This window comes from Megascapheus bottae, chromosome 22, assembly GCF_031878675.1.
Source record: "Megascapheus bottae isolate mThoBot1 chromosome 22, mThoBot2.hap1, whole genome shotgun sequence".
Classification (NCBI taxonomy): Eukaryota; Metazoa; Chordata; class Mammalia; order Rodentia; family Geomyidae; genus Megascapheus; species Megascapheus bottae.
The window spans coordinates 30785984-30810392 of record NC_143530.1 but is presented as its reverse complement, the minus strand read 5'-3'; the positions used below and the strand labels follow the sequence as shown (position 1 = coordinate 30810392).

The 24409-nt window shown below is 39.4% G+C and overlaps 1 protein-coding gene and 1 pseudogene across 1 annotated transcript in view; one reads left to right on the top strand and one right to left on the bottom strand.

Moving 5' to 3' along the window:
* The window catches only part of Bloc1s5 (biogenesis of lysosomal organelles complex 1 subunit 5), a 39863-nt gene extending 17938 nt beyond the window's left edge, over nucleotides 1–21925 (top strand). Inside the window, exons 3-5 of the mRNA XM_090356450.1 lie at nucleotides 1827–1956; nucleotides 7161–7219; nucleotides 19973–21925. Of these exons, the coding sequence (XP_090212576.1) occupies nucleotides 1827–1956; nucleotides 7161–7219; nucleotides 19973–20152 (369 nt within the window). The 3' untranslated portion in view covers nucleotides 20153–21925. The remainder of the gene's footprint in view (nucleotides 1–1826; nucleotides 1957–7160; nucleotides 7220–19972) is intronic.
* A 998-nt stretch (nucleotides 21926–22923) lies between these two features.
* Nucleotides 22924–23370, bottom strand: LOC150048466 (large ribosomal subunit protein uL15 pseudogene; annotated as a pseudogene).
* Nucleotides 23371–24409: the final 1039 nt, after the last annotated feature.

The following is a 24409-nucleotide window of genomic DNA, read 5'->3' as shown; positions in this document are numbered from 1 at the left end:
ATAGTATCTGGGATTTCATCAGATTCTCTAGAGGAGAAGAGTAGACAGTTATTGAGGGAGCAAAATCAGTCATGAGCTCAGAATTGTTGGTTAGTGATGAGTCTTTAAGGGCCCTTCATGTTATTCTCCGAACTTTTGTTAGGTTCTAAATTTTTCATTATGAAAATTATATAAAAAGCTGGCCACAACACTTTCACAAGAATGACTCAAAAACAAAGCAAAAATCCAGGATTACTCTCACTATATAAAATGTTTTATATTTGTAGAAAAATTTCAGAGATAGTACAGAGTTTCCTTCTTATCCATTTTTCACGACACATTTGTCAAAACTAAAGAATTAATGTGGATATGTTACTGTTAATGAGACACCGGATTTTATTTGAATTTTATCCATTTTTCCATTACAGTCTTAATGTTCTGGCATCTACTCAGGGTACCCCCTTGCATTTAATTGTCATGTTCCCTGATTTTCTTTGATCTCTGTGGGTTTCACTGTCTTTCCTTGCTTTTCTTACTTTGATAGTCTTGTACTGAGCAGGTTATCTTACAGAATACCTCCCAATCTGGGCTTGATGTTTTTCTAAGAATTATGGATTTTCAGAAAAAAATACCACAGAGATTAAAGACACATGTCTCATGTGGGGGCTCATGCTGTGTCAACAAGATGTTACCTGACTGTGTGAGTCTTCATTGTACAGTTGAGGTAGTATTTGCCAGATTTTTTCCACTATAAATTGAAGATTTTGTCCTCCCTTTTCTTGTGCTATTCTTTGGAAGCCAGTTGCAAATTCTTGATTGTACCCAAGTTTGTGGACACTGGAGGGTGCTTAAGCCTTACTTTTGGGAGGGTGAGGCTGTGACAAGGTCTCCCAAACCACCCTCAGTTTCAGTGATTCACTAGAACTCAACAGGACACATCATATGAACATACTCATGACTAAGTTTTATCATGGCAAAGGATTCAGATCAAAATCAGCAAAGGAAGAGAGAGATACATGGGAGAAGTTTGGAGCAAACCAAGGGGGATCTTCCAAGAGGCTCTTCCCAATAGAATCCCAGAGGAAGTGCACTATACCCTCAGAAACTGCTTGTGATGGCAGGCCACATAAAGTGCAGTCTCTCTGGAAGCCTGAAGCCTGCCTGAGGTTAGGAAGCCAGTGTTTGTATCAGGCTGATCATATAGGCATTGTTTGCACATTTGCATGTACCAGGATTCCATGCTGCGAGAGTAAAGAGATGTTCAGCACTAACCACATTCTTGTACAAACAGCTTAGGCATAGTGAACCCCTTATAATTCGTGGAAAGTTCTGTGCCAGTGTGGGGAATCGTTTACTGCTCGAGTTTCCAGTCTCTGCCAAGGCTAGCCCTGAACTTTCTAAGCATAGCCTTTCACTGTTCATTTTTTGAAAGTGTCTATAATATATTTACTTTTGTCAAACCACTCCTATTTTGAGAGGAAAAAAAGAATAAAAAATATAATACATAATAACAGAAGCAAATAGAGTTTCAAAATCAGATAAAGGGCATCTGATTTCTTTTTAGTGCAATAGGTAGAAACTGAATGCTGCTTTTGTTCTTTTAATGTTTTTCTTGCCCTTGTAAACATTGCTGTGAAAATATTAGTCATATTGCAACTCTTGGGAGCATTTCATAATAAAAATAAAAAATGCCTCTAGGTTGCGACCTCATTGCCAAATAAGTATGCTAAGGCTGTGAAAATTTCAGTAGCAGTAACAACATAACCAAGACTTGGGTGGGAACTTCAGAAAGTAATTACTAAGACTGAAGACACAATCTGTATTAGTCATTTGCTTCGTTTTAATAGGAAAAACGTAATCTGCGAGAATTGCGGGTTCTTGAAAACTTGAAGAACATGATCCATGAAACAAAGGAACATACTCTTCCCAGATGCAGAGACACAATGAACGACAACTTGGAGGAAGTTCTCCAGAGACGTAAGCCAGTAGCTTCTTTGATGTTGATTCTGACTTCATATGATTGCTACACTAGAAACATTTTCTTGACTGTTACAGTGAGAAATGGGAAGAGAAAATTCCAAATGGGGCTATGTAGGAGAGAAGTCCAGTCACAAAAAGTGCTTATGTAGTGGTGGTTGTGTGTTTCCACTGATGTTAAAAACATTAATCGTCAAGATATGCACATCTAGGGTCCAGGATTGTTGCCAGGTGCTAGAGTGCTTGCCTAACATGCACAAAGACCTGGGTTTGATTCCTTGGTACCACATACATAGGAAAAAAAACCAGAAGTGGTACTGTGGTTCAAGTGGTAGAGCTCTAGCCTTGAGAAAGCCCAAGGACAGTGCTCAGGCCCTGAGTTCAAGCCCAGGACTGGCAATGTGTATCTAAAGTTCACAAGACATTCCTTGGATGTGAGAAAATGGAAATGTTTCTTATAGATAACTTATTTAAGGTAAAGAAAGTGTTTGATGAGCAGGAATTAGGACATAAATGAAGCTTCTTTTTCAAATCTTCTACTAAAGGTTTTTAGCTTTTTCCAAGACATAATCTTTCCATAATTATTTATCATTTTATTCCAATAAGCAAAATGTTTTTATGCAAAGATGATTTATCAAAAGAATGTTAGCCTTATTGCAGAAATTTAAGGTTTGGCCTCATGTTATATTAAGGGCACTCAGTTTGTGCACTGGCAATTAATGATGGATTACTGAAGTGCAGAATGCAGGAGGATGTCAAGACTGACCTATAGTAGACTAATTGTACAGGAAAGTAGCAGAGAGACATTTTTTAATAATGGAGGTCAATAAGTCTATGTGTTAGTGCAGCTTAGTGGTCTTTTATATTCTAATGCTAAAAGAGGCTGGAAAAGCTAAGTAACTCCAGATCACATTTGGCTTCTTTGAGTGGAACAGCAAAAAAAAAAATCTAATAAAATAGACTTGAAGCTTTTGCATTTTATTACAGACATGCTCTTGTTTATTAATTCTGCCATATCCTTAACCCTTACAAGCAGTTAGATCCTAGACTAAAAGAAAAACTCATGTTTTTATTCATCAAAATGTTTATGGAAACTGATGTGCCTATAACTTCTTCCCATACTTTAGGTAGGTATATAAAAGTAAATTGGGTGGATCTCTGGCCATGGGATACCTGCCACCTTAGGACTCAGCCCTCAACTAGGATATGCAGATGGATCCCCCTCTTCCCCTCCCTCATTCCTCCTATCCTCTCCCCCTTGCCAGTCCTGGAACTTGAACTCAGGGCCTGAGCACTGTCCTTGGACAGTTTTTGCTCAGGGCTAGCACTCTGCCACTTGAGCCACAGTGCCACTTCTGGCTTTTTCTGTGTATGTGGTACTGAGGAATTGAACCCAGGGCTTTGTGCATGCTACACAAGCACTCTACCACTAGGCTATGCTCCCAGCCCAGATATATCTCTTAACTTTGGATCAGAGTCATGAACAAAATAAATCTCTTTTCTATATAATTTATCTATTGGCTACAAGATGGAATTCAAGTTGTTTTTTTTTTTTTTTTTAATCTAGGAAAGAGCTTATATAGCATCTAGGCGAGTACTCTGTCACTCAACTAGACAACAGGGCTTCTACGAATTTGAAGGGTTTTGATGTGTCACTTCCTATTGTCATTTTCTTTATATTTTTAAAATTTTTTACTTTATTTTTTAAATTTCTACTTTATTTTTTATGATGTACATAGGAGTTACAGGTACATATGAGGTAGTGAGATATTTCTTGTCAAACATTGTTACCCCCTTATCTCTATTTTTTTGCATTAATACCAAGCCTTGGGGATCTCATGAACTAGATATTAAATCATCTGAATTCACATCCATTCTGAATGGAGGAGTATGCTGATAAAGCTGTGTCCAGATGTACGAATAGTGAATGTATTATGAAGAGTAGTTATAAGTCCAGGGGTACCCTGTGGCAGTGCTGTTAGAGAAGGGGCTTAAGTAAAAGGACCCCCAGGAAGTGACCTTATCCTTTGCAAAAGACCAAAGTGAACTTGGAATCCAGGTATCCAGGCAGCCACATTCTAGCGCTGGTCCCAACTGACAAACTTGTCCTGTGATAGCTGGGGAAATGCCATGTTTTCTTGCTGCTTTATGGTTTTTACCAGTTCAGACTCCAGAAGATACTGCAGAGAGAGCCTGTAGACACTGGATCCACCCCAGACCCAGACCCCAACCACAAATCAGACCCAGAAGATTCTGACCCTTTCTATAGAGACTTTATAGCAGGTAACACCAGGCAGCTCAGACCAGGACAGCAGGGATCCAGACACTGTTCTGACTCCTCCATGCCAATCCTAGGTGCCAACTGTGGTGGATGGACACCAAGTGCTCCCACCCCACTGAAGGTGAAACTGTTAGGACATGGCAGCAGCTGTCAAATCAGCATGTGCTCCAGCGTCGTGGATGCCAAGATGGCCGTGTCTACTTCATCTCAGATAGATAGATGAATCTCCAGCTATACCTGCAGAAGAGCCAATGTTGCTGTGACCCACATGGATCTGTCTAGGCAGCTGAGACAGACGCAGTTCTTTTTTCTATGTATGTGGTACTGAGGAATAGAATCCAGGTCTTTGTGTGTGCTAGGCAAGCACTCCTCCACTAGACCAAACTCCCAGCCCCAGCCAAACTATTTTTAACAGAAAGAAAACAAAAAAGAAATCACAATAATTACCTAAAAGCAGCCATTGTCTTTTCACTTTGGTGAACTTCATCCCAAATATTTCTACATAGATTCTTATAGAAGGATAGACAGAATAGACTAAAGGTAACTGGATGATCAGGTGGGAGGGAGGTATTATTTTATGTTTCTGAAGTTTCATAGATATGAGGAATGACAGTTTTAGCTGTGTGTGTTACTAGAATACGCATGTGCATGTGTAAGACAATAACTATGGGGTGCTCCTGGAGAAAAGTTTTGGTTAAGAGAAAACTGACAAATCCTCAGTTTTCTTCATTGTCCACATAGGCTGCTGAGACAGTAGCAATTCATGGCCATGGCTCCAAGCTGTGCTAGCCAGATGGCCCCATCCCAGGAGAGGGCATTTTCCTTAGGAAGTCACTCATAAAGGAAGGGACTTGCTTTCCATAGTCGAGTGATTGCCCTTGGTTTAAAAAAAGGAAGCAAATTTTATTAGTTTACAAATTCAGAAAGTATTGTATGTTGAAAGGTTAAAATGCAGATTACTTCACCGGGTCTGTAATTCCAAAAAAATGGATATTCTTTCCAAACATAGAACAAAGTTCTAGCTGAATTCTTGAAGGCTCGAAGAGTTGACTGAATAACCTAGTCGTGTAGCTCTTTCTTTAGATTAAACTCAGAATGATCTGAAAATGAAGCAAAATTGGATTTTAGTTACATTTACAAAGCCAGTAAGAAAAGAAAAAACACCATCAGGAAATGATAGAACCAGCACTTAGGGAGAATGATGTAATACAAACATGCCAGAAAGCAGGCAGAGCTAGTCAACTCCTACTTTGTTTTCACTTAGAAAAAAAAGTCAAGACCAGGAACCAAATTTCCAGTCCCTAAGTATCACTGATACAACTAAAATTAATGATTACCATTAACATAGCCTTTTGAAAAAAATTTGAAGTGCTATTTCTTGTACTTTTTTTTTTTTTTTTTTTTTTTTTTGCCAGTCTTGGGCTTGTGCTCAGGGCCTGAGCACTGTCCTTGGACTTTCTCAAGGCTAGAGCTGTACCACTTGAGCCTCAGCACCACTTCCGGCTTTTTTGTATGTATGTGGTACCAAGGAATTGAACCCGGGTCTTCATGCATGCTAGGCAAGCACTCTACCACTAGGCTAAACTCCCAGCCCCTCTTGTACTTATTTTGTCACCTTGAAAGACAATGTCACCTCTCTAGGAAAGTCCCTGAGACTCTTATCTCTAATCAGAAAAAAATAAAGGGAGAAGTTGAACCGTAGCTTAAGTCACTCGAGCATCAGCCTCGAGTGACTAAGCCTCGAGTGACAGCACTCAGGCCTGAGTTCAAGCCCCAGTACTGGCAAAAGCAAAAAATGAAAATAAGGGTGGTCGGGGCTGGGAGTTTCGCCTAGTAGTAGCGTGCTTGCCTGCCATGCATGAAGACCTGGGTTTGATTCCTCGGTACCACAAATATAGAAGAATCCAGAAGTAGTGCTATGGCTCAAATAGTAGAGCTCTATCTAGCCTTGAGAAATCCCAAGGACAATGCTCAGGCCCTGAGTTCAAGCTCCAGGACTGGAAATAAATAAATAAATAAAATAAGAGTGGTAATGTATGTAAAGTTCTTAGCAAAGGTCTTGGCTGGCAAATATAATAAATATAAATCAATAAATATCACAATAGCTCAATAAATATCACATCTTTTATCTGAAATGGACTGATTGTGATTGAGCAAGAATACTTACATTATAAAATGAGATATCTTGGGGATGGGACCCAAGTCAAAGCATAAAATTCATTTGTTTCCTAGTCCCAGAGACCACAGATGAGTTTATACATAATTTTTAGTGTGCCTGAATTTTGCCTGAGCCCCATCACATGAATTCTGAGGTGGAATTTTCCACTGTATATCGTGTCAGTGTTTGGAAGGTTTGGATTTGGGAGCATTTGAGATTTTGCTGTTTTAATGGAGGATCCTCAACCTGTATGAGTAGTTTTAATTTTTGAGAAGTAGAAATGCCCAAATGAAAATGACCCAGAGAAAGCTGAATCTTACAGTGGCAGCCAGGACAGATCAGGAGATGAGAGCAGAGGCCTGGAGATGTGTAGAAAGCTGTTGAAGTGTCTGTCAAGTACAGCCTGTGTGAGAGAAAGCAGTATAAAAGTCATGAGAGTGGAGGGAGTGAACCCAAGAGACTTGTGAAGATATGATTAACTACATATGTTGTCTTTTTAGAGAATCCTGAGCTAGTTCTTCACAACTTGTCATTGAAGTCAGTACATAAATGTCCTACGGCCTGCAGTTCAAAGCTCCAAAAAAGTTGCTCAAGTTTCTTGAATCTGTATTGACAAAACTTTTTCCCCTTTTCGCCACTGCACCAGCCACCAAAATAGCATTGGTCTTTTTTTTTTTTTTTTGCAGTTTTTTGGTACTAAAAATATTTAGGTAAGTATCCTTAAAAAAGGTTGCTGATTGAAAACTGTTGTCTGTTTTATTTCAGTGCAAGCTGCTAATGAAGCTGTGTGTAGACTTGAGCAGAGGGAGCAGGAACGGAAAAAGGTGAGGAAGGTGGTTGGTTGAGGCAGGTAACGCCTGGCACTTCCTATCATACAGCATCGTTGCTTTGGATCAGAACATTTTCCAAATTTTTTTTTCTTTCTTTTGCTTGAACTCAGGGCCTGGGGACTCAGGCTTTCTCAAGGCTAGCACTCCACCACTTGAGCCACAGCACCACTTCCAGCTTTTTCTGTGTATGTGGTACTGAGGGATCAAACCCAGGGCTTCATGCATGCTAGGCAAGCAGTCTACCACTGGGCCATACTCCTGGACCTAAATTTATTTTCTTTTATGCAATGATTTAAAAAATGTATTAAAATGGCTAGTTCATCACCATCAATTATTTCTAGAATTCAAGTTTTCAGACCTCTTTTTTCCTTTTCAACATTTCCATCTTTTCCCTGAAAGTGGTATTTGTCTCATAGAAAGGAGAAAAAAGTAAGACCTTTACATGCAGCAAAAAATATCCACCAGATTGGAAATATGAATTTTTCCTTGGAGCTTGAAGTATAAACTATATTATGTATATTTCTTCTAGAAAAGGAAGCACTCATGCCTGGGGATGGGTTATTTATTGAATACTCATAGGAATATATGAATCACTTGCTGGACAGTGCTGTGCTTATTTGAATTATATCTTAACTAAATTCAGATGTGGAAAAGCAGTATAAGAATTTTAAGTTTCTATGAAAACTGCAAGTAAAAACATCGAATTATCAGTTTTTGTAACTTACCCATTTCTCTAAAGCAGAAAACATATATCTTATATGTACTAAAAACATGTTGAACATACATGCAAAAAGGGAGTATTTCCAGAGTGATTTAGTATTTTATCAGCAAATGCTTTGGAATGTGTTGTAGTGAATTCAGACCTATCACTGTATAACTCTATTATAGAGTGAACCTTTGCAAGATTTTCATTTCTGTACCCTTCACTCAATTCTAGATTTTGATATAAACTTTGAAAATTCAACAATTTGATGACTTAATTCCAGGGTGTTTTCAGTAATGCTTTAGGGTAGATGGGAAGGCAGCAGGACTGTAGAGACTGGGTCAAAAAGCAGGGCCTATGGGGTGCATGGATGGAGTGGCAAGGCCGATTGCTCAGGGGATGCATCTGGTATAATGTCAGCACCATTACCATGCAGAGGGAACTGCAGAAGGCAAGCACAGGGCTTCAGCAGCCCTACCAGGCTGGACAGCATATAATTTTTAACTTTAAGGTTCTCATTCCAATTGGCACCTTCCAAATATAATTTGTTAACTTTAAGACAGTTCCTACACTTACAGAGATAAAAGTTAAGGAGTCCCAAACACTAGTACCAATGAAACGTAGAATGTAGGATAAGGTTAGGGCTGGGGTTATATTACAAAAGACTGTATAATCTTAGCAAGAGGAGTCACTTATTAGTAAAATGGTAACTTCCAGTTACTGGAAGATAGGAAAAATGATTCTGTCTGGTAAGGAATATAGTACAAAGGTTAAAAGAGGAGCCAAATCAGTATTCTCATGAACCTGGGGTATAGAGTATTTGGATATTTGTTGATGTAATTGTGGAGGTAGTGGAATATTATGTTAAATAATTTGTTATTGGGGATGCAAGAAACCTTTGTTTTTGAAAATCAGAATAATGCAGGGTATTGTTGGGCAAAAGACCCTATTTCAAAGAAAAAAACAAAAGCTAGGTGTAGTAGTATATACCTATAATTTGTAGTCAAGGCAGAGAGAAGATGTGCCAAAATTCTACATTCCATCTGAAAAGCAAAAAAAAAAAAATGTGTATGGGGGGGTGCGGTGGGGTTAGGACTGGACTGTGGCTCAAGTGGTAGAGTATTTGTCTGCTAAAGTCATAGGGCATCATGTTCAAGGCAAGTTAATGTGAGTGCCAGATCATTAAGTCTAAGACCTTACCAAAGTAATTAAGAATTGCATTTACCAAAAATTCTGCCTTTAATGGACAGAATGAGCCTAAAATTATTACATTACAGTCTAGATAGTTCTTGTCACATTGGCTATGTTCACATGTGGTACAGTACGTCTGCTTCAGTAGCAAGATAACTAGCTTGGGTAAAATCACATGGTGGTTTCTCCCATTTCTGGTGTTTGCTTGGGAAACTGTATGTCCTTAGACAAGTCCCTGGGCTTTAAACTCCTCCCACGTAAAATAATTGCCTGTTTTACTTTCCTCATAGGTGGATGGGGTAAACTCTTCTACAGTTGAATGGCTTTGCAAATGTCAGGCACCATACTAGCTTACTATCTTATTGTGTGCCAGAATGCTGCTCCAGGCTGAATGCTGCACCAGGCCGAGGTTTCCATAGGTGGGAAACCTACCTACTTCATTTTAAAACATGTTGTCCTATGGTTTTAAGAAACAACCTTGCTGGGTATAGCAGCACATACTCGCAATCCCAGCACTTGAGATATTGAGGTGGAAGAATCGCTTGAGCCCAAAAGTTAAAGACCTTCCTGGGCAGTCTATCAAAAACAAGCCATACATGAGTAGCTCACACCTGGAAGCTAGGATCTGAGCACAGAGAGGCTCAAAGACAATGCGCAGGCTGAGTTAAAACCCCATGACTGGCAAAAAAAACAAACCAACAAGCAAAAAAACCTCTCAAGAAGATTATTTTAGTTTGTTATTGACAAAATTATCTAAGGTGTTTTTGTCTTTTTTTGCAATAGAACTGGGATTCAGGACCGTACACTTGCTAAGCCGAAGCTTTACCATTGGACCCATATCCTGCTCCCACCCCTTTATCCAATTTAATTATTTTTTAGCTAAAGCCTCTGATTTTTGCCTGGGGCCAGCCATAATCCTCTCACCTATAGCTCCATCATAACTAAGTACAATTATGGGTCATCATGCCCAACATGTTGGAGGCCTCAAACACAGTCCTCCTGATCTCTGCTCCCTTTGTTGTTAAGACTACAGGCATATACCATGGCTCCTGGCCTTTTTCATGGAATATTAAAAGTGTTTTAGGGCAGGGAGTTTGGCCTAGTGATAGAGTGTTTGCCTAGCATGCATGAAGACCCAGGTTCAATTCCTCGGTACCACATGCATAGACAAAAGCTGCAAGTGGCACGGAGGCTCAAGTGGTAGAGCTCTGGCCTTGAGAAAGTCCAAGGCAGTGCTCAGGCCCTGAGCTCAAGCCAAAGACTGGCAAAAAAAAAAAAAAAAGCTTTACAATATGCTGAAATGCTGGTTCACTGAAAATTTAGTATAGAGTTTATTAAACCTAGATTTTCAGGAAGCTACTCTGATTTTCTGTGCCAGTTCTGGATCTTGAACCCATGACACTTGGCTTTTTCACTCGGGCGGCACTTTATCACTTGAACTATAACTCTACTTTCAGCTTTTTTCCTGGGTAGTTGTAGATAAGAGCCTTACAGACTTTTCTGCCTGGGCTAGTTTTGAGCCTTGGTTCTCAGATCTTCTGAGTAGCTAGGATTATAGGTTTGAGCCATATGCACCAGGCTTTCCTTTAAAAAAAAAACAAAAACAAATTTTGTAAGTAAGGAGTGTATTTCTTTTTTTGGACAATGTTGTTACCTCTACCTTTACTTTCCCCCAATTTCATCTTCCCATCCCTGCCACAAGTTACATAGTCATTCTTTACACAATGTATACAAAATAGCATAATTACATTTATTCGCCCTCCCTCCCTCCCTCCCTGGGGTTTGAACTAAGGTACTTGCTAGCACTCTATGATTGAGCCAGTGTCCCATGCCCTGGTTTTCTCTTCTTAATTAGTTTAATAAAATTAGCCTTCTCAGAGTCATTGATGGGATACATTTTCACAGCACAGCAAATAGTGAAGATTCCTTACATTCTTAAGGTGTTTTTTTTTCTTTTGTGCTTATCTAATAAATACAGCATTTGAAGTATGAGTCATTAAGGGATTTTTTTCTAACAAATGTATTTTTTTTCTGAAATTTTGATGTGGTAGAGGTTTTAGACTGCATGATAAAATTTTTCATGCAGCAAATTTGTTCAAAGCAGAAATGACCTCTGCTTTCATTTTACTCCCTAATGTTAATTGTTGTCTTTGGTTATCCTGCTGGCACATTGTGTGTGTTGGAAAGGCTTTCAGAACAAAGAAAGATGGGAGTAGCAATGGAATAAAATAGACTACTGCGATTAATCATGAATTCTTTTATGTCAAGACAATTTGTGGAATTCTGTGGGAAGTAAATTGATAAGCATCATTCATCCAAATCACATTTCCCACAATTCATCTCAAAGTACATTCAAAAGAACAATAAATGCACATTCCCTGGTTGGCATGTCTTGAGAATTACCACCAAGGCAAAGTTGTGTGTTGGGTGCTGGCAGTTAGGAGTCATGAAATGAAGTGAGCTAGCAGACAAAGTTCACTTGCTCTTAAAAGTACTCAGTCAAGAGGCTTAAGGTAGTTCACAGCATCCATCAGCTCACATGCAAGCCTTGGGTTTTGAAGCATGTTAGAAACAATACTGAAGTAAACGTGTGTGCTTTTATTTCATTGTGTCCACAGCTAGGATGCTCCTTTGTGATCTTCATGTGGAGCAGAGTGATCGTGTAAAGCTGTGATCTTCATAGGGTTGGAAAATGAGAAATGAGTACTGCTGCCTTTTTTTTTTTTTTGTGGTGATGCTAAAAACTGAACTCAAAGCCTAGCATTCTTCCACTGAGCTAAATCCCCCAACCTATGCTGACACCGTGCCTGGCTCCCAAAAGGCCTTTTAAGCTTTAGCTGGATAAGTCAGGATTTTCCCCTAAACTAGGGTTTCTTCACCTCAGCACTGCTGATACTTTGGAGCCGAGACAGAATTATTTGTTCTGGTGCCATGTTGGCCATTGTAGTTCATTTAACAAGATCTTCGGCCTCTACCTTCTAGTTGCCACTTGTACCTCCTCTGACTTGGGGTTATGGTAACCAGGTATCACTCGAGAAAGACCTTTTCCACCCTCTGCATCACTGACTTAAAACTAATACATGCAAAATAATTCTATTGTGCAGCCTAGAGTTTACTTACAGAACTAGTTCTAAATGTATGAAACATTATATAAGCTGGTATGTTATTTTCTGGTGTGTTATTTTCTTAATACAAGTGTCCAATAAAAGTCAATTTAATGGGTACAATTGAACCAGTTATTAAACCCTGACTTCTCATCTCCCTCTACCCTTACCCTGGCAGCTGCCATTCTATTTCCTGTTTATATGAATTTAGCTACTCCAAAAACAGAACAGTATCTTTAAAAATTATACAGTTTGTGTGTGTGTGTGTGTGTGTGTGTGTGTGTGTGTGTGTGTGTGTGTGTGTGTTTGACTGGCTGATTTCTTCAATGTAATATTCCTCATAATCATCCATCTCATGTCATGCAGCAGTCTTTCCTATTTAAGACTGACTATTGACAGTATATGTATACTCTGTTCTATACACTGGGATTGCATTGTCTCCACCTTTCAGGCATACTGCTGTGAGTGTGGCTGTATAAATATTCACATCCTTGCTTTAATTCTTCATTTATATCATGGTATCATGGATAAAAAAAAGAGCTTTAGAGAAATCCTAGTTAACAACATTGCTTATATTACAAAAAAAATTATCTTTTAAAGTTATTCTATATTTTTAGTGTCTTTCTGAGCATTTGAAATGTTGCAGGTTAACATGAATTAGGCATTATTGAAAATACCAAATCTTACATCATGGTACATACTGTATGTACGTGTATAGTCACCATGCCATCTTTCTTTACAAATGCCTAGTTGCTACGTATAAAGGTGGAGACAAAGAAAAAATGAAGTAGACCTTGAAAAGCATCTTAATCAGCAAGATAAGATTTTCATTTGACTTGTTAGCTTTTAGTTACTATCGCTTAAATTTGAAAGGCCAAAACAAAATATGCAGGGCCTGTGTGAAATACCACATGAATATACTCATCATTAGACATAGTATTCTGCAACTATAAAATACAAATAGCATCTTAAGTGAAGTCTTTTTGTAATAGCCAAATGGTTAGCAGTGGATACATTAAGGAGAAATGAGTTTGAATGTAAAAGTGGGTGGAAAAAGACCATTACTTTCATTTGAATTATCTGTATTGGTTGAACTGTAGGACTAGCTACTCAGGAGACTGAGATCTAAGGATCTCAATTCCAAGCCCACCCAGGTAGGAAGGCCTATGAGAATCTTTCTCAATTTGACCACTAAAAAGGCATAAGTAGATTTGTGACTCAAGTGTACAACACTAGCCTTGGTAAAAAGCTCAGGTACAATACCAAGGTCGACGACCAGCACCAGAGCGCGCGCGCACACACACACACACACACACACACACACACACACACACACACACACACACACACACACACACACACACTATTGCTACAGTTAACTGGCAGGAGAGGAATAAAAAAATGAACTTATCTACTAGATGTTTTACTTGTGATATCAATAATATTTGCCCTTTTTTGTGTGTGGGTCATGAGGCTTGAACTCAGCCTGGGTGCTGTCCCTGAGCCCTTTAGCTCAAGGCTACCACCTTACCTTGAGCCAACCCCACTTCCATTTTCTAGAGGTTAATTGGAGATAAGAGTCTCAGGTCCTTTTGTGCCTGGGCTGGCTTTGAACCTTGATTCTCAGATCTCAGTCTCCTGAGTAGCTAGGATTACAGGCACAAGCCACCTCGCCTTTTATTAAGTGCTTCCTCACTGAGCTAGGAACCTAGCCTGCATTGTCTCCAGTCTTCATAAATATTTATGAATGTAAAACATTGCCCCATTTTTGGGGGGTACCAGGGTTTGAACCCATAGCCCTCACACTTGGTCAGCATACTTGCTCAGCTAGCACTCTACCACTTAGGCCACAACTCCAGCATACATTGATTTTGGTTATTTGGAGATGGAGTTTCATGGACTTCCTTTCTTAGGCTGACTTTAACCTAGATCCCAGGCTCCCAAATAGCTAGGATTGCAGACATGAGCCACCTATATCTAGCTTATTTTCCTCTGTTTTAAATTGTTGCCAGTTCTGGGGCTTGAACTCATAGCTTAGCCTCGGTCCCTGAGATTTTCTTTTTTTGTGTTTTTTTATTGTCCCTGAGCTGTTTTGCTCAAGGCCTAGTGCTCTACACTTAAGCCACACCTCTACTTCCTGTCTTTTGTACTGAAGAGATAATAGTCTCATGACTTTCCTGCCTAGGCTGGCTTCAAACCTCAATCCTTAAATTTCAGCCTTTTGAGTAAGTTAGGATTGCAGGTATGAGTTAGTCACCTAGCTTTTTTTGTTTGTTTGTTTGTTTGTTTGTTTGTTTTTGCCAGTCCTGAGCTTGAGCTCAGGGCCTGAGCACTGTTCTTGGGCTTTCTCAATGCTAGAGCTCTACCACTTGAGCCTCAGCACCATTTCCAGCTTTTTTCTATGTATGTGGTACTGAGGAATCGAACCTGGGTCTTTGGCCTAGCAGTAGAGTGCTTGCCTAGCATGCACAAACTCTCAGCCCTGTTTTTTTCTCTTTTAACTAAAGAAATTTTAATTTGATCACTGTCATGCAACTGTTAATGAGTGAGCCAGACTTTGAGACAGATGTATATGCCTCCCAAGTCTGTATTTTTAATTCATTGAGCTACATTGGGTAAAGTAGGAGGGGGAACCCAAGCCTCATGAAGTAATCAAAACGCCAGCTAAATCTGGGTTGAGTGGTACATGCCTGTAATCCTAGTTCCTGGGAGCTTGGCCATCTCCAAGTTGAATTTTGCATGAGACCCTATCTAAAAAATGAGCTAAAAGCAAAAGGACTGGAGCTATTAGACAAGTTGTAGAATACTTGTTAGAGGGCCTGAGTTCAATTAAAAAAAAACCTCAGCTTGTGTGTTATTTAAAATAAAATTAAAGCAAAGTGTTTTGATGAACTACATTTGTATTTTCCTTTCTTTCTAGTAGAAAGACTGATTTGGAGGGGTTCCATTGGAAGAATTTCATAAACTCGAATTTTATTCCTTGGGAGTTATAGCCCATAAAGCTGAAGAATATGTTATTGGCTGATCCCACCCTTCCTGGCACCCCATCACATCTCTGCTACCTCCACACTCCAGTTTTTGTGGGACATATTTTAAGGGCAAGTTTGACTGAACTCAAATTTTAGATTCACTTCAATGTGTCCTGGTACTTAGGACTTTGGCAGAGCTGTCCTGCCAAGCTGGTCTCAAAGCTTTTTTTACTTTGTGATATAATATCATGGATTGTTTTTTGTTTGTTTGTTTGTTTATATTTGCCAATACTGCCTTGAACTCAGGGCCTGAGCACTGCCCTTGGACTTTCTCAAGGCTAGAGCTCTACCACTTGAGCACCAGCACCATTTCTGGCTTTTTCTATGTATGTGGTACCAAGGAATCAAACTTGGGTCTTTGGCCTAGTAGGAGAGTGCTTGCCTAGCATGCACAGACTCCCAGCAACTTTTTGCCTTGTGAAAGAAACATTTAGCTGCCTTGTGTTTGTTCCCCTGAAGTACCTGCTGTGAACTCCACGACAGAAAGACCAAAGTTTGAACCAAGAGCCCAACTATTCAATGAATGCCACTGGAGCAGTAAAGAATTGCCCTTAGCTATCTCTCTGTGAAACAAGAACAGTGTAACCTTGTAGGAGGATCTCCAAGAGGTGTAAGCATCTAGCAACAGCTACACTCTGTCTGATGAAGGACTAGATCAACCAATATGCTCTCAGGTCATCGTGAACTAGGTGAAGAGAACTCAGCAAGGAGCACTTTATGAGCTGGCTGCCTGAAGGTAGTCTCCAACCTTCCCTCACAGCTATTTTCTTGGTAGTAGACCTCTTAGTCTGAAGTCTAGCCTCAGTACACAGGTGTCCTTTTTTTCATTACAGTTTTGGAATTCTTGTACAGAAATTAATAGTGACCTCAGATGCCTTGTAGGTTTTTATGGTTTGTGCCTGTCTCAGGTTCTGTTAGCTTGTTTAATAGGATTTAAGACTGACTGGATCTAAACTTCTAGACGTAGAATATTAGCAGTATGAATATAAATTTACTTGTATCATTTCCATCATTATCATTGATAAAAACAAAAAGCTAAACAGAAGAGAATGGAACATTTGTGAGAAAGTCTTTCATCTCTATTGTTTGGTGTTCAAATGAAAGAAGTTTTTTCCTTATATAGAAATGTTAAGGGCCATCTTAAGAAAACCATAGATTCATGACACAGAAGTTTTAGGTGTTGGTCTGCTTTAAGGGCTAGATCTTTTACAATGACTCATGGTTGGTTTTACCTAATGTATCTAAAAATGCTTCAATGCAGAATTTTAATTTTTTCTTTTTTTCATATATTTTTTATTGTAATTGCAGAATTTTAATTCTTATAGTGATTCTTTTAGCATATTTTCTTTAGATTTGATTAATTGTATCTATGTACAGTTAATTGGAACTTGAGGATTAATAGAAGTGTGAAAAATTGCTTTGTTGTTGTTAAAGATACTATACACTTGCTAATCTCCACTGACTCACATCTTTAATTCTAGAATTTATGAAGCTGAGATCTGAGGATTGAAATTCAAAGCCAGACTGGACAGACAAATTCCTGAGATTCTTACCTCCAATTAACCAACAAAAGCTATTAGTTGAGGTATAGCTCAAGTGATAGAGTACTAACCATGAGCAAAAAGAGCAGAGTGAGAACCTAAGGCCCCAAGTTCAGGTCTCAGGATGTACATGTACACACACACACACACACACACACACACACACACACACACAATCCTAAAAGATACTCATTTGAATTTCAGAATGTGAGTATTCCTGTTCAATATGGTAAGAGGAACTTTATTTATTTATTTATTTTGATGGTCCTGTGGCTTGAACTCAGGTCCTAGGTGCTATCCCTGAGCCTCTTTGTGCTCAAAGCTAGTCCTCCACCCCTTCAGCTACTGCATCCCTCCTGGCTTTTTCATAGTAGTTTGTTGGAGATAAGAGTGTCACGGAGATTCTTTCCTGGGCTAGCTTTGAACCGCAGTCCTCAGATCTCAGCCTCTTCAATACCTTAGGAGCCACCAGCACCAGGCTAATATGAAATATTTCCGTCATTAAAACTATTACGCAGTCAGACATGGTAACAACATCTATAACCTAGCTCTAGGGAGACAAGCAAGAGAGTCACGAGTCTGTAGCCTGCCTGATTGTGTCTCAAGAAAGAAAAAAACTGTAATGCATTTTTTTTTTTTTTGCCAGTCCTGGGGCTTTAACTCATGGCCTAAGCACTGCCCTTGGGCTTTCTTCAAGGCTAGCACTCTACCTCTTGAGCCACAGCACCACTTCCAGCTTTTTCTGTGTATGTGGTACCGAGGAATCGAATCCAGGGCTTCATGGATGCTAGGCAAGCAAGCACTCTACCAGTAGGCCACACTCCTGGCCCTCTAAGATATTTGTGTGTGTGTGTGTGTGTGTGTGTGTGTACACTAGTCCTGGGACTTGAACTCATGGCCCAGGTAATATCCCTGAACTTTTTTTTTTTTGCTCAGGCTGTATGTTACCACACCTCCACTTCCAGGATTTTGTTGATTAATTGGAGGTAAGAGTCTGACAGTTTCTACCTTGGCTGGCTTCAAACCACAATCCTCAGATCCAACTCCTGAGTATCTAGGATTACAGATGGGAGCTTCTGGCTCGGCTCCCGTCTGTAAAACAATTTTATCACTGAACATACCAACTAATTGTTAAAGAACAAAATATTGAAAATAACAGTATGGAGCCGGTCACGGTGGCTCACACCTATAATCCTACTCAGGAGGCTGAGATCTGAGGATCAAGGTTCAAAGCCAGCCCAGGCACAAAAGGACCTGAGACTCTTATCTCCAATTAACCTCTAGAAAATGGGAAGTGGGGCTTGGCTCAAGGGTAAGGTAGTAGCCTTGAGTTGAAGAGCTCAGAGACTGTACCCAGGCCAAGTTCAAGCCTCATGACCCACAGGAAAAAAAAAAAAGAACATTATGGTTATATCTTCTGTACATAGAAACAATTGCCTGAAAGATGTGATGTAACTTTCATATTTTTTTAATTAAAGAATTTATTAACATTGATTTTTATATCATATTTCAAATGACAAGTTTAACAAGTGTTCAAGAAGGGAATCTCTATATACAATCACTGGGACTTAGCCTAATTTGGATTAAGTTCTAAAATCTAAGGGTTTGTATGTCATAGAAACATTAATTTATGAAATAAAACATTATGTCTATAGAGTCATAGGTTTTTATATCTATATAGTTATGTTTATATTTTCATTACCATGTCCATGGCATTGGGTATGCAAATATTGAGTCCTCGCTCTTGTACTCTTTGGATTTAATAGCCATATATTAAGGATACCATGCGCCTTTTGTTCCTTTGGTCTTGACTTGTCTCACTCAACATGATTCACTGTTGACTCATCCACTTCCCTGTGAATGCCATTATTTTATCTTGTCTGTTGATTATGTAGAATTCCATTGTATATATATATACCACATTTTCTGTATCCATTCATCAGCAGTAGGGCATCTGGATTGTTTCCATCGCCTGGCTATTGTGAATAGTGCAGAGATGAACATAGCTGAGCAGGTGTCCTTATCATATCTTGGGTTATGATGTTCAGGGTAGATTCCCAGAAGTGGTATGGCGGGATCGTAGGGAAGGTCTATTTTCAGCTCTTTAAGAAACCTCCACACTGCTTTCCAGAGTGGCTGAACTAGTCTGCATTCCCACCAGCAGTGTAGTAGGGTTCCTTTTTCTCCACAACCCCGCCAGCATCTGTCATTGTTTGAGTTCAAAATCTTGGCCATTCTTGTTAGGGTAAAGTAGTATCTTAGGGCTGTTTTTATTTGCATTTCCTTTATGACCATAGATGATGAACATTTTCTCATATGCTTTTCTGCCATTTTAATCTCTTTTGATAAGTCTCTCTTTAATCCCCTCCCCCCAAACCCAACAAACCATTCACTAAATGGGCAAGGGAACTAGTTTCTTGAGTTCTCTGTAGATACTGGATATAAAGCATTTATCAGATGTATTATTGGTAAATATGTTTTCCCAGTTGGTTGGCTGTCTCTCTACTTTTGCGACTATGTTTTTATCTGTACAGAAACCTTTTATTTTTAGGTAGTCCCATTTATCATGTCTCTCTCCAATCTGTTGTGACCCTGGGATTCTGTTCAGGAATCTTTTGCCTGTGCCTATGAGTTCCAGTGTCTCTCCTACTCTTATCGTATAGCAGTTTCATGATTTCTGGTCTGACATTGAGGTCTTTGATCCACTTTGAGTTAATGCTTGTGCATGGTGAAAGGCTAGGGTCAATTTTTAGTTTTCTGCATGTGGCTGCCCAGTTTTGCCAGCACCAATAATTCAATAAAGTGTTTGACAAAGGAGCCAAAGATATACAGTGGAACAAATACAAGTTGACTATGGATATGTGGTTCTACTTCTGGGTCTTCTATTCTGTTCCACTGGTCTTCTGGTCTGTTTTTGTGCCAATACCAAGCTCTAGAGTAGAGTTTGAAGTCTGGTATTGTAATACCACCAGCATTACTCTTTTTGCCTAGAATTGTTTTGGCTATTCTAGCTCTTTTCTTGTTCCATATGCATCTTTGGATTATATCTTCTATTTCAGTAAAGAATGTCTTTGAGATTTTGATGGGGATTACATTGAATTTGTATATCAATTTTGGCAGTATAGCCATTTTCACTATGTTGGTTCTCCCTAGCCAACTTTCATATTTTCTTTTCTTAGATGTATCAAGACCATTTAGTAAGTAGTGAGAAGCAGCATGTGCTCCAGTGGGAGGATTTCATGAAAGAACAGCCTTACAGACTGGCCCAGGTGGAAGAAGAGCACCGGAGAGCCATGAAGAGGCTTAAAGAGCAGTATGCCGAGATGGAGAAGGACCTTACGAAGTTTTCCACCTTTTAAGAACTTGAACTACAGCAAGGATAAACAAGTGAGAAGACATTGACTTTCCCTCAAAATACTCCACCAGCTGCCTACCCTTTGCTTCTGCTTAGCAATACATTCAGTGACACTCTGGGCTCCAGCAGAAGTTTTTGCTGGTAGCAGTCAGATGTCCAAGGGAAGAAGAGTACCACATTGTTCCTGTTTTAAGTGCCTATATGTGATCATTTAGAGGAGGAGGGAAAATAGGATAGATTCACTCTGTGGTCATCAGAATTGGTCTTTTCCAATGATTAGTTGAGAGGAACTTCAAGTGTAGACTTCTTAGACAATTCATTCTCACACAGGATTACAGGGTTAATATTAGTTTGTGGCTTAACAGGCTGATATGAATTATATGCTGGTGGCTCATGCCTGTCATCCTGGCTACTCAGGAGGTTGAAACCTAAAAATCAAGGTTCAGAGCCATCTGGGGCAGACAAGTCTGTGGAACTCTTATCTCCAAATAATTAATAAAAAGCCAGAAGTGGGCCAGGAGTGTGGCCCAGTGGTAAAGTGTTTGCCTAGCATGCATGAAGCCCCCTAGGTTTGATTCCTCAGTACTACATACAACGAAAAAGCTGGAAGTGTTGCTGTGGCTCAGATGGCAGAGCACTAGCCTTGAGCAAAAAGTGTCCAGGGACAGTGCCCAGGCCCTGAGTTCAAGCCCCAGGACTGGCAAAAAAAAACAAAAGCCAGAAGTGAACTGTGGCTCAACTGGTAGATCACCAGCTGTAAGGGAAAAAGTCATGAAAGTACAAGGCCCTGAGTTCAAGCCCCAGTACCAACATACACACACACATATACAAGGTGCTATGGGAAGGGAAAAAAAAGGGGGTATGGTAACTATTGCTTTCTTGGTGATAAATAAGAATGCTTAAAGTATTCATGCATGAGTAATTTGAATATATATGTTCTCATTTTGTTCACGAGGTAAGAGTCCGAACATTGTCCCTCCCTTGGCAAAGGTGGCCGTGGTGGGCTTTGAAAAGTTTGCAAGCCTTCCTAATAGGTAGTTCAGTGTAGCACAATGGTGGTGTTTCATTGGACAAGACATTTGTGTTCTGTAGGCTTCTCACCTTAATATTTTTTTTTTCTTTTTGCCAGTCATGGGCTTGAGCTCAGGGCCTGAGCACTGTCCTTGGACTTTCTCAAGCTTAGAGCTCTACCACTTGAGCCTCAGCACCATTTCTGGCTTTTTTCTATGTATGTGGTACTGAGGAATCGAACCTGGGTCTTCGTGCATGCTAGGCAAGCACTCTACCACTAGGCCAAACTCCCGGCCCCTTCACCTTAATATTTTCATCTTTCAAAACAATTAGGAGGAAATGCTTACCAAAAATATTTTTTACTTTTAGCCTTTTCAGGAATTATAATCTTGCCCATAGTATTTACCTCATTTTTGTGTCTGTTTTGCTGTGGGTAAGCTTTATAAGGCAAATAATGTCTCTGCGTAGTTCAGCTGTTTAATGAGTAATCAGCAAAATCTGCCAAGGAGTCCCTTGGTAACCGTATAAAGATTCTGGCTGCGACTAAACCAGAAGTGTTTGCCCGCACGGCAAATGATCTGTGTTAAATGTAAATCCCTTTTAGTGTTAATGTCTGTTCTCATAAGCAGGTGTATTATGATGAAACAGTACCAAGTCTGTCAGCACTGTGATCTTAAAAATCCACATTTAAGTACAAAAGCACAGGAACTCAGGCCCCGAGTTCAAATCACACACACACACACACACACACACACACTAATACACATCAAACATCTAATTGAAGACTTAAGCTGCTTTTTTAAGTTGCCATAACCTTACCAAAAGTACATGCAATTTGAGGCATGGATAAATCTTCATAACATTTTTTATTGCTCTTCAGTTAAAAAAAAAAAAGGCACAAGGAAGGAAACTGTCCAACTCTCTTGTGTTATCTCAGTGTTGCGACTGGACAAAATTGACAATGCTTGCCTGTGTAAATTTATGGCCCACTGTCAAAGCTTCATTCTTGGCTACATGTTGAAAATGTGATTAAAGTTAATAGAGGAGATGAAATAAGTATTGAGATTTCTTTCAATAACACTGAATCTCTGCCAACTTTCTCTGTCTGCTACTGTAGGCTTGACAGGTTCATCAATCATCCTCTCGTACCTGAACCAAAAAGAGCACTTGCTGACACTAAGGCATGTTGGAATTTTCTTAATTCTCTTTCCGTGGGTGGAAAAAGAAATACTTCCAAAAATATCCATGAAAGGGGAGGGTAACTGTAAATGAAAATTCTCTTTGTATTATGGGCACTCTTGGAATGCCATTAATTTCCACCACACCATCAAGCAGATGCTGTCACCAGGACCCAGGGATAGTATGTGTGAGTAGGAGTGTGTCTGTGCTTATCATAAGAAGGATTTCTGATCCTTCTTATTCCTTCATATTCCTCACTTGAATAAACATTTTCCTTGTAAATTTTATAGTTATAGAAAGAATTTAAGGGCCCTAGACCCAAATTAATTGCTAACATTTTTTGATCTTTAAACATTTAATTTTCATACTATGCCAGAAATTCTGTATTATAATACAGATTTAATTTATAGATATAATACAGAATTTCTGCCAGGTATTACAGATATATCTGTAAGAATTGGTTTCCCGGTTTCCCTTTTGGTTTTCATAGTAGTGGACACAGTGACTTGGAACCTGGGAAACAAGAATTTTTTTTTTTTTTTTTTAAAGAATGTGAGTATTGAATGAACATCCAGTGTGGCTTCTTCAAGCCACCAAGACACAGGAACCCCCAACACCCTTCATCTTCTCCTCTGCTCTTCTGCTGAAAAATTTGGCTTTCACAATGACAGGCTGCTTAGGGAGTTTTCCTTTCCCCAGAACTTTGTAGTAGCCCGATCAAGCCACATCAATGATAGGAGCAACTCCAGTCTTGTTTTTGGTAGCATTTACCCTTGTCTGCTCGCTGACCAATGTCCACAACTTATCAAGATGAACACTTGGACAAAAGCTCTGATTCCTCTTTAAGTGGTAATGCCTCAGACCAGCTTTCCCAAAGTAACCTGGGTGATATTTGTCAAAGTTGATCCTGTGGTGATACATACCACCAGCATTACTGCATCCTCCTGGGTGCTTCTGGTGTTTGCCGATGTGGCCGTGGCCATGGCTCATGTGGCCTCGAAGTTTTCGGGACTTCCTCAGTCAAGAAGGCATGTCGGTGGCCGAGACCAAAGAGTCACTGTTATTTTTATTTTAATTTAATTTTAATTTTAATTTAATTTAATTTTTATTTTAATTTTATTTTAATTAGCCAGATGCTGGATGCTCAAGATTGGTACTCTAGTGACTCAAGAGGCTGAGACGTGAGGATCATAGTTATCACAGTTTGAAGCCAGCTGGGCAGGAAGTCCAGGACTCTTATCTCCAGTTAGCCACCAAAAAAGCCAGAAGAAGAGGGGTGGCTCACATAGTAGATGATTTCTGTCCTTAGCTGTCCTTAGCTTTTTCAGTCAAGGCAGTGTCTAGGCCCCAAGTTCATACCTAATTTATAACATACTGCTGTGTTGATCAGAGATGTTACGCATCTTGTCCAGGTCTGCACTGATTATTATAATTATAAAATCTTTCATTTGATCATCTTAAGTCAATACAAAAATAGTTGCTTTGGAAGTATTCTGATTTTCATTATGATTTCTTTTGAGTTATACATGTTTTGGGGCTTGTTTTCTTCATTTTCTAACATACATAGATTTTTAAATTGTTTTTTTTTTATTTATTCCTCCTTTAATTGAATTGTAGTCAGGTAGTAGGTAAATGTGAGACGGAATTGTTAAAATTTGACAAAAGTAACCACATTCTAGGTTACAAAGCAAACTTCAATGGTGTTTCATGAGAAGTATACACATTTTTCATTTGGCTGTCCATTAGACTAAGATGCTTATTTGTATCGCTTAAATTCTGTTTTGCTGTTCTTGGTCTCTCTGATTCTAAAATGTATTAGAATTTCCTTTTCTGAAAAGTGGATTTGCCAGTCTCTACTTCATCTTAGAGCTGAAATTCACATGGAATTGCACATTGGGGGAGAGGAGAGGCATAAGGCCTAAGTTTCTGTGTGTGTCTGTGATAAGGCTGCCCCCAAAGAGATGACCTCTTGTAGTTTCACTTGGAGCAAAGGAGGAAAGGTAGGTACTTTCCTAGTTTTATCTGTAAAGACATTGCCCTTGGTGGGTTCCTAGTCCTGCTGATTGTCTAG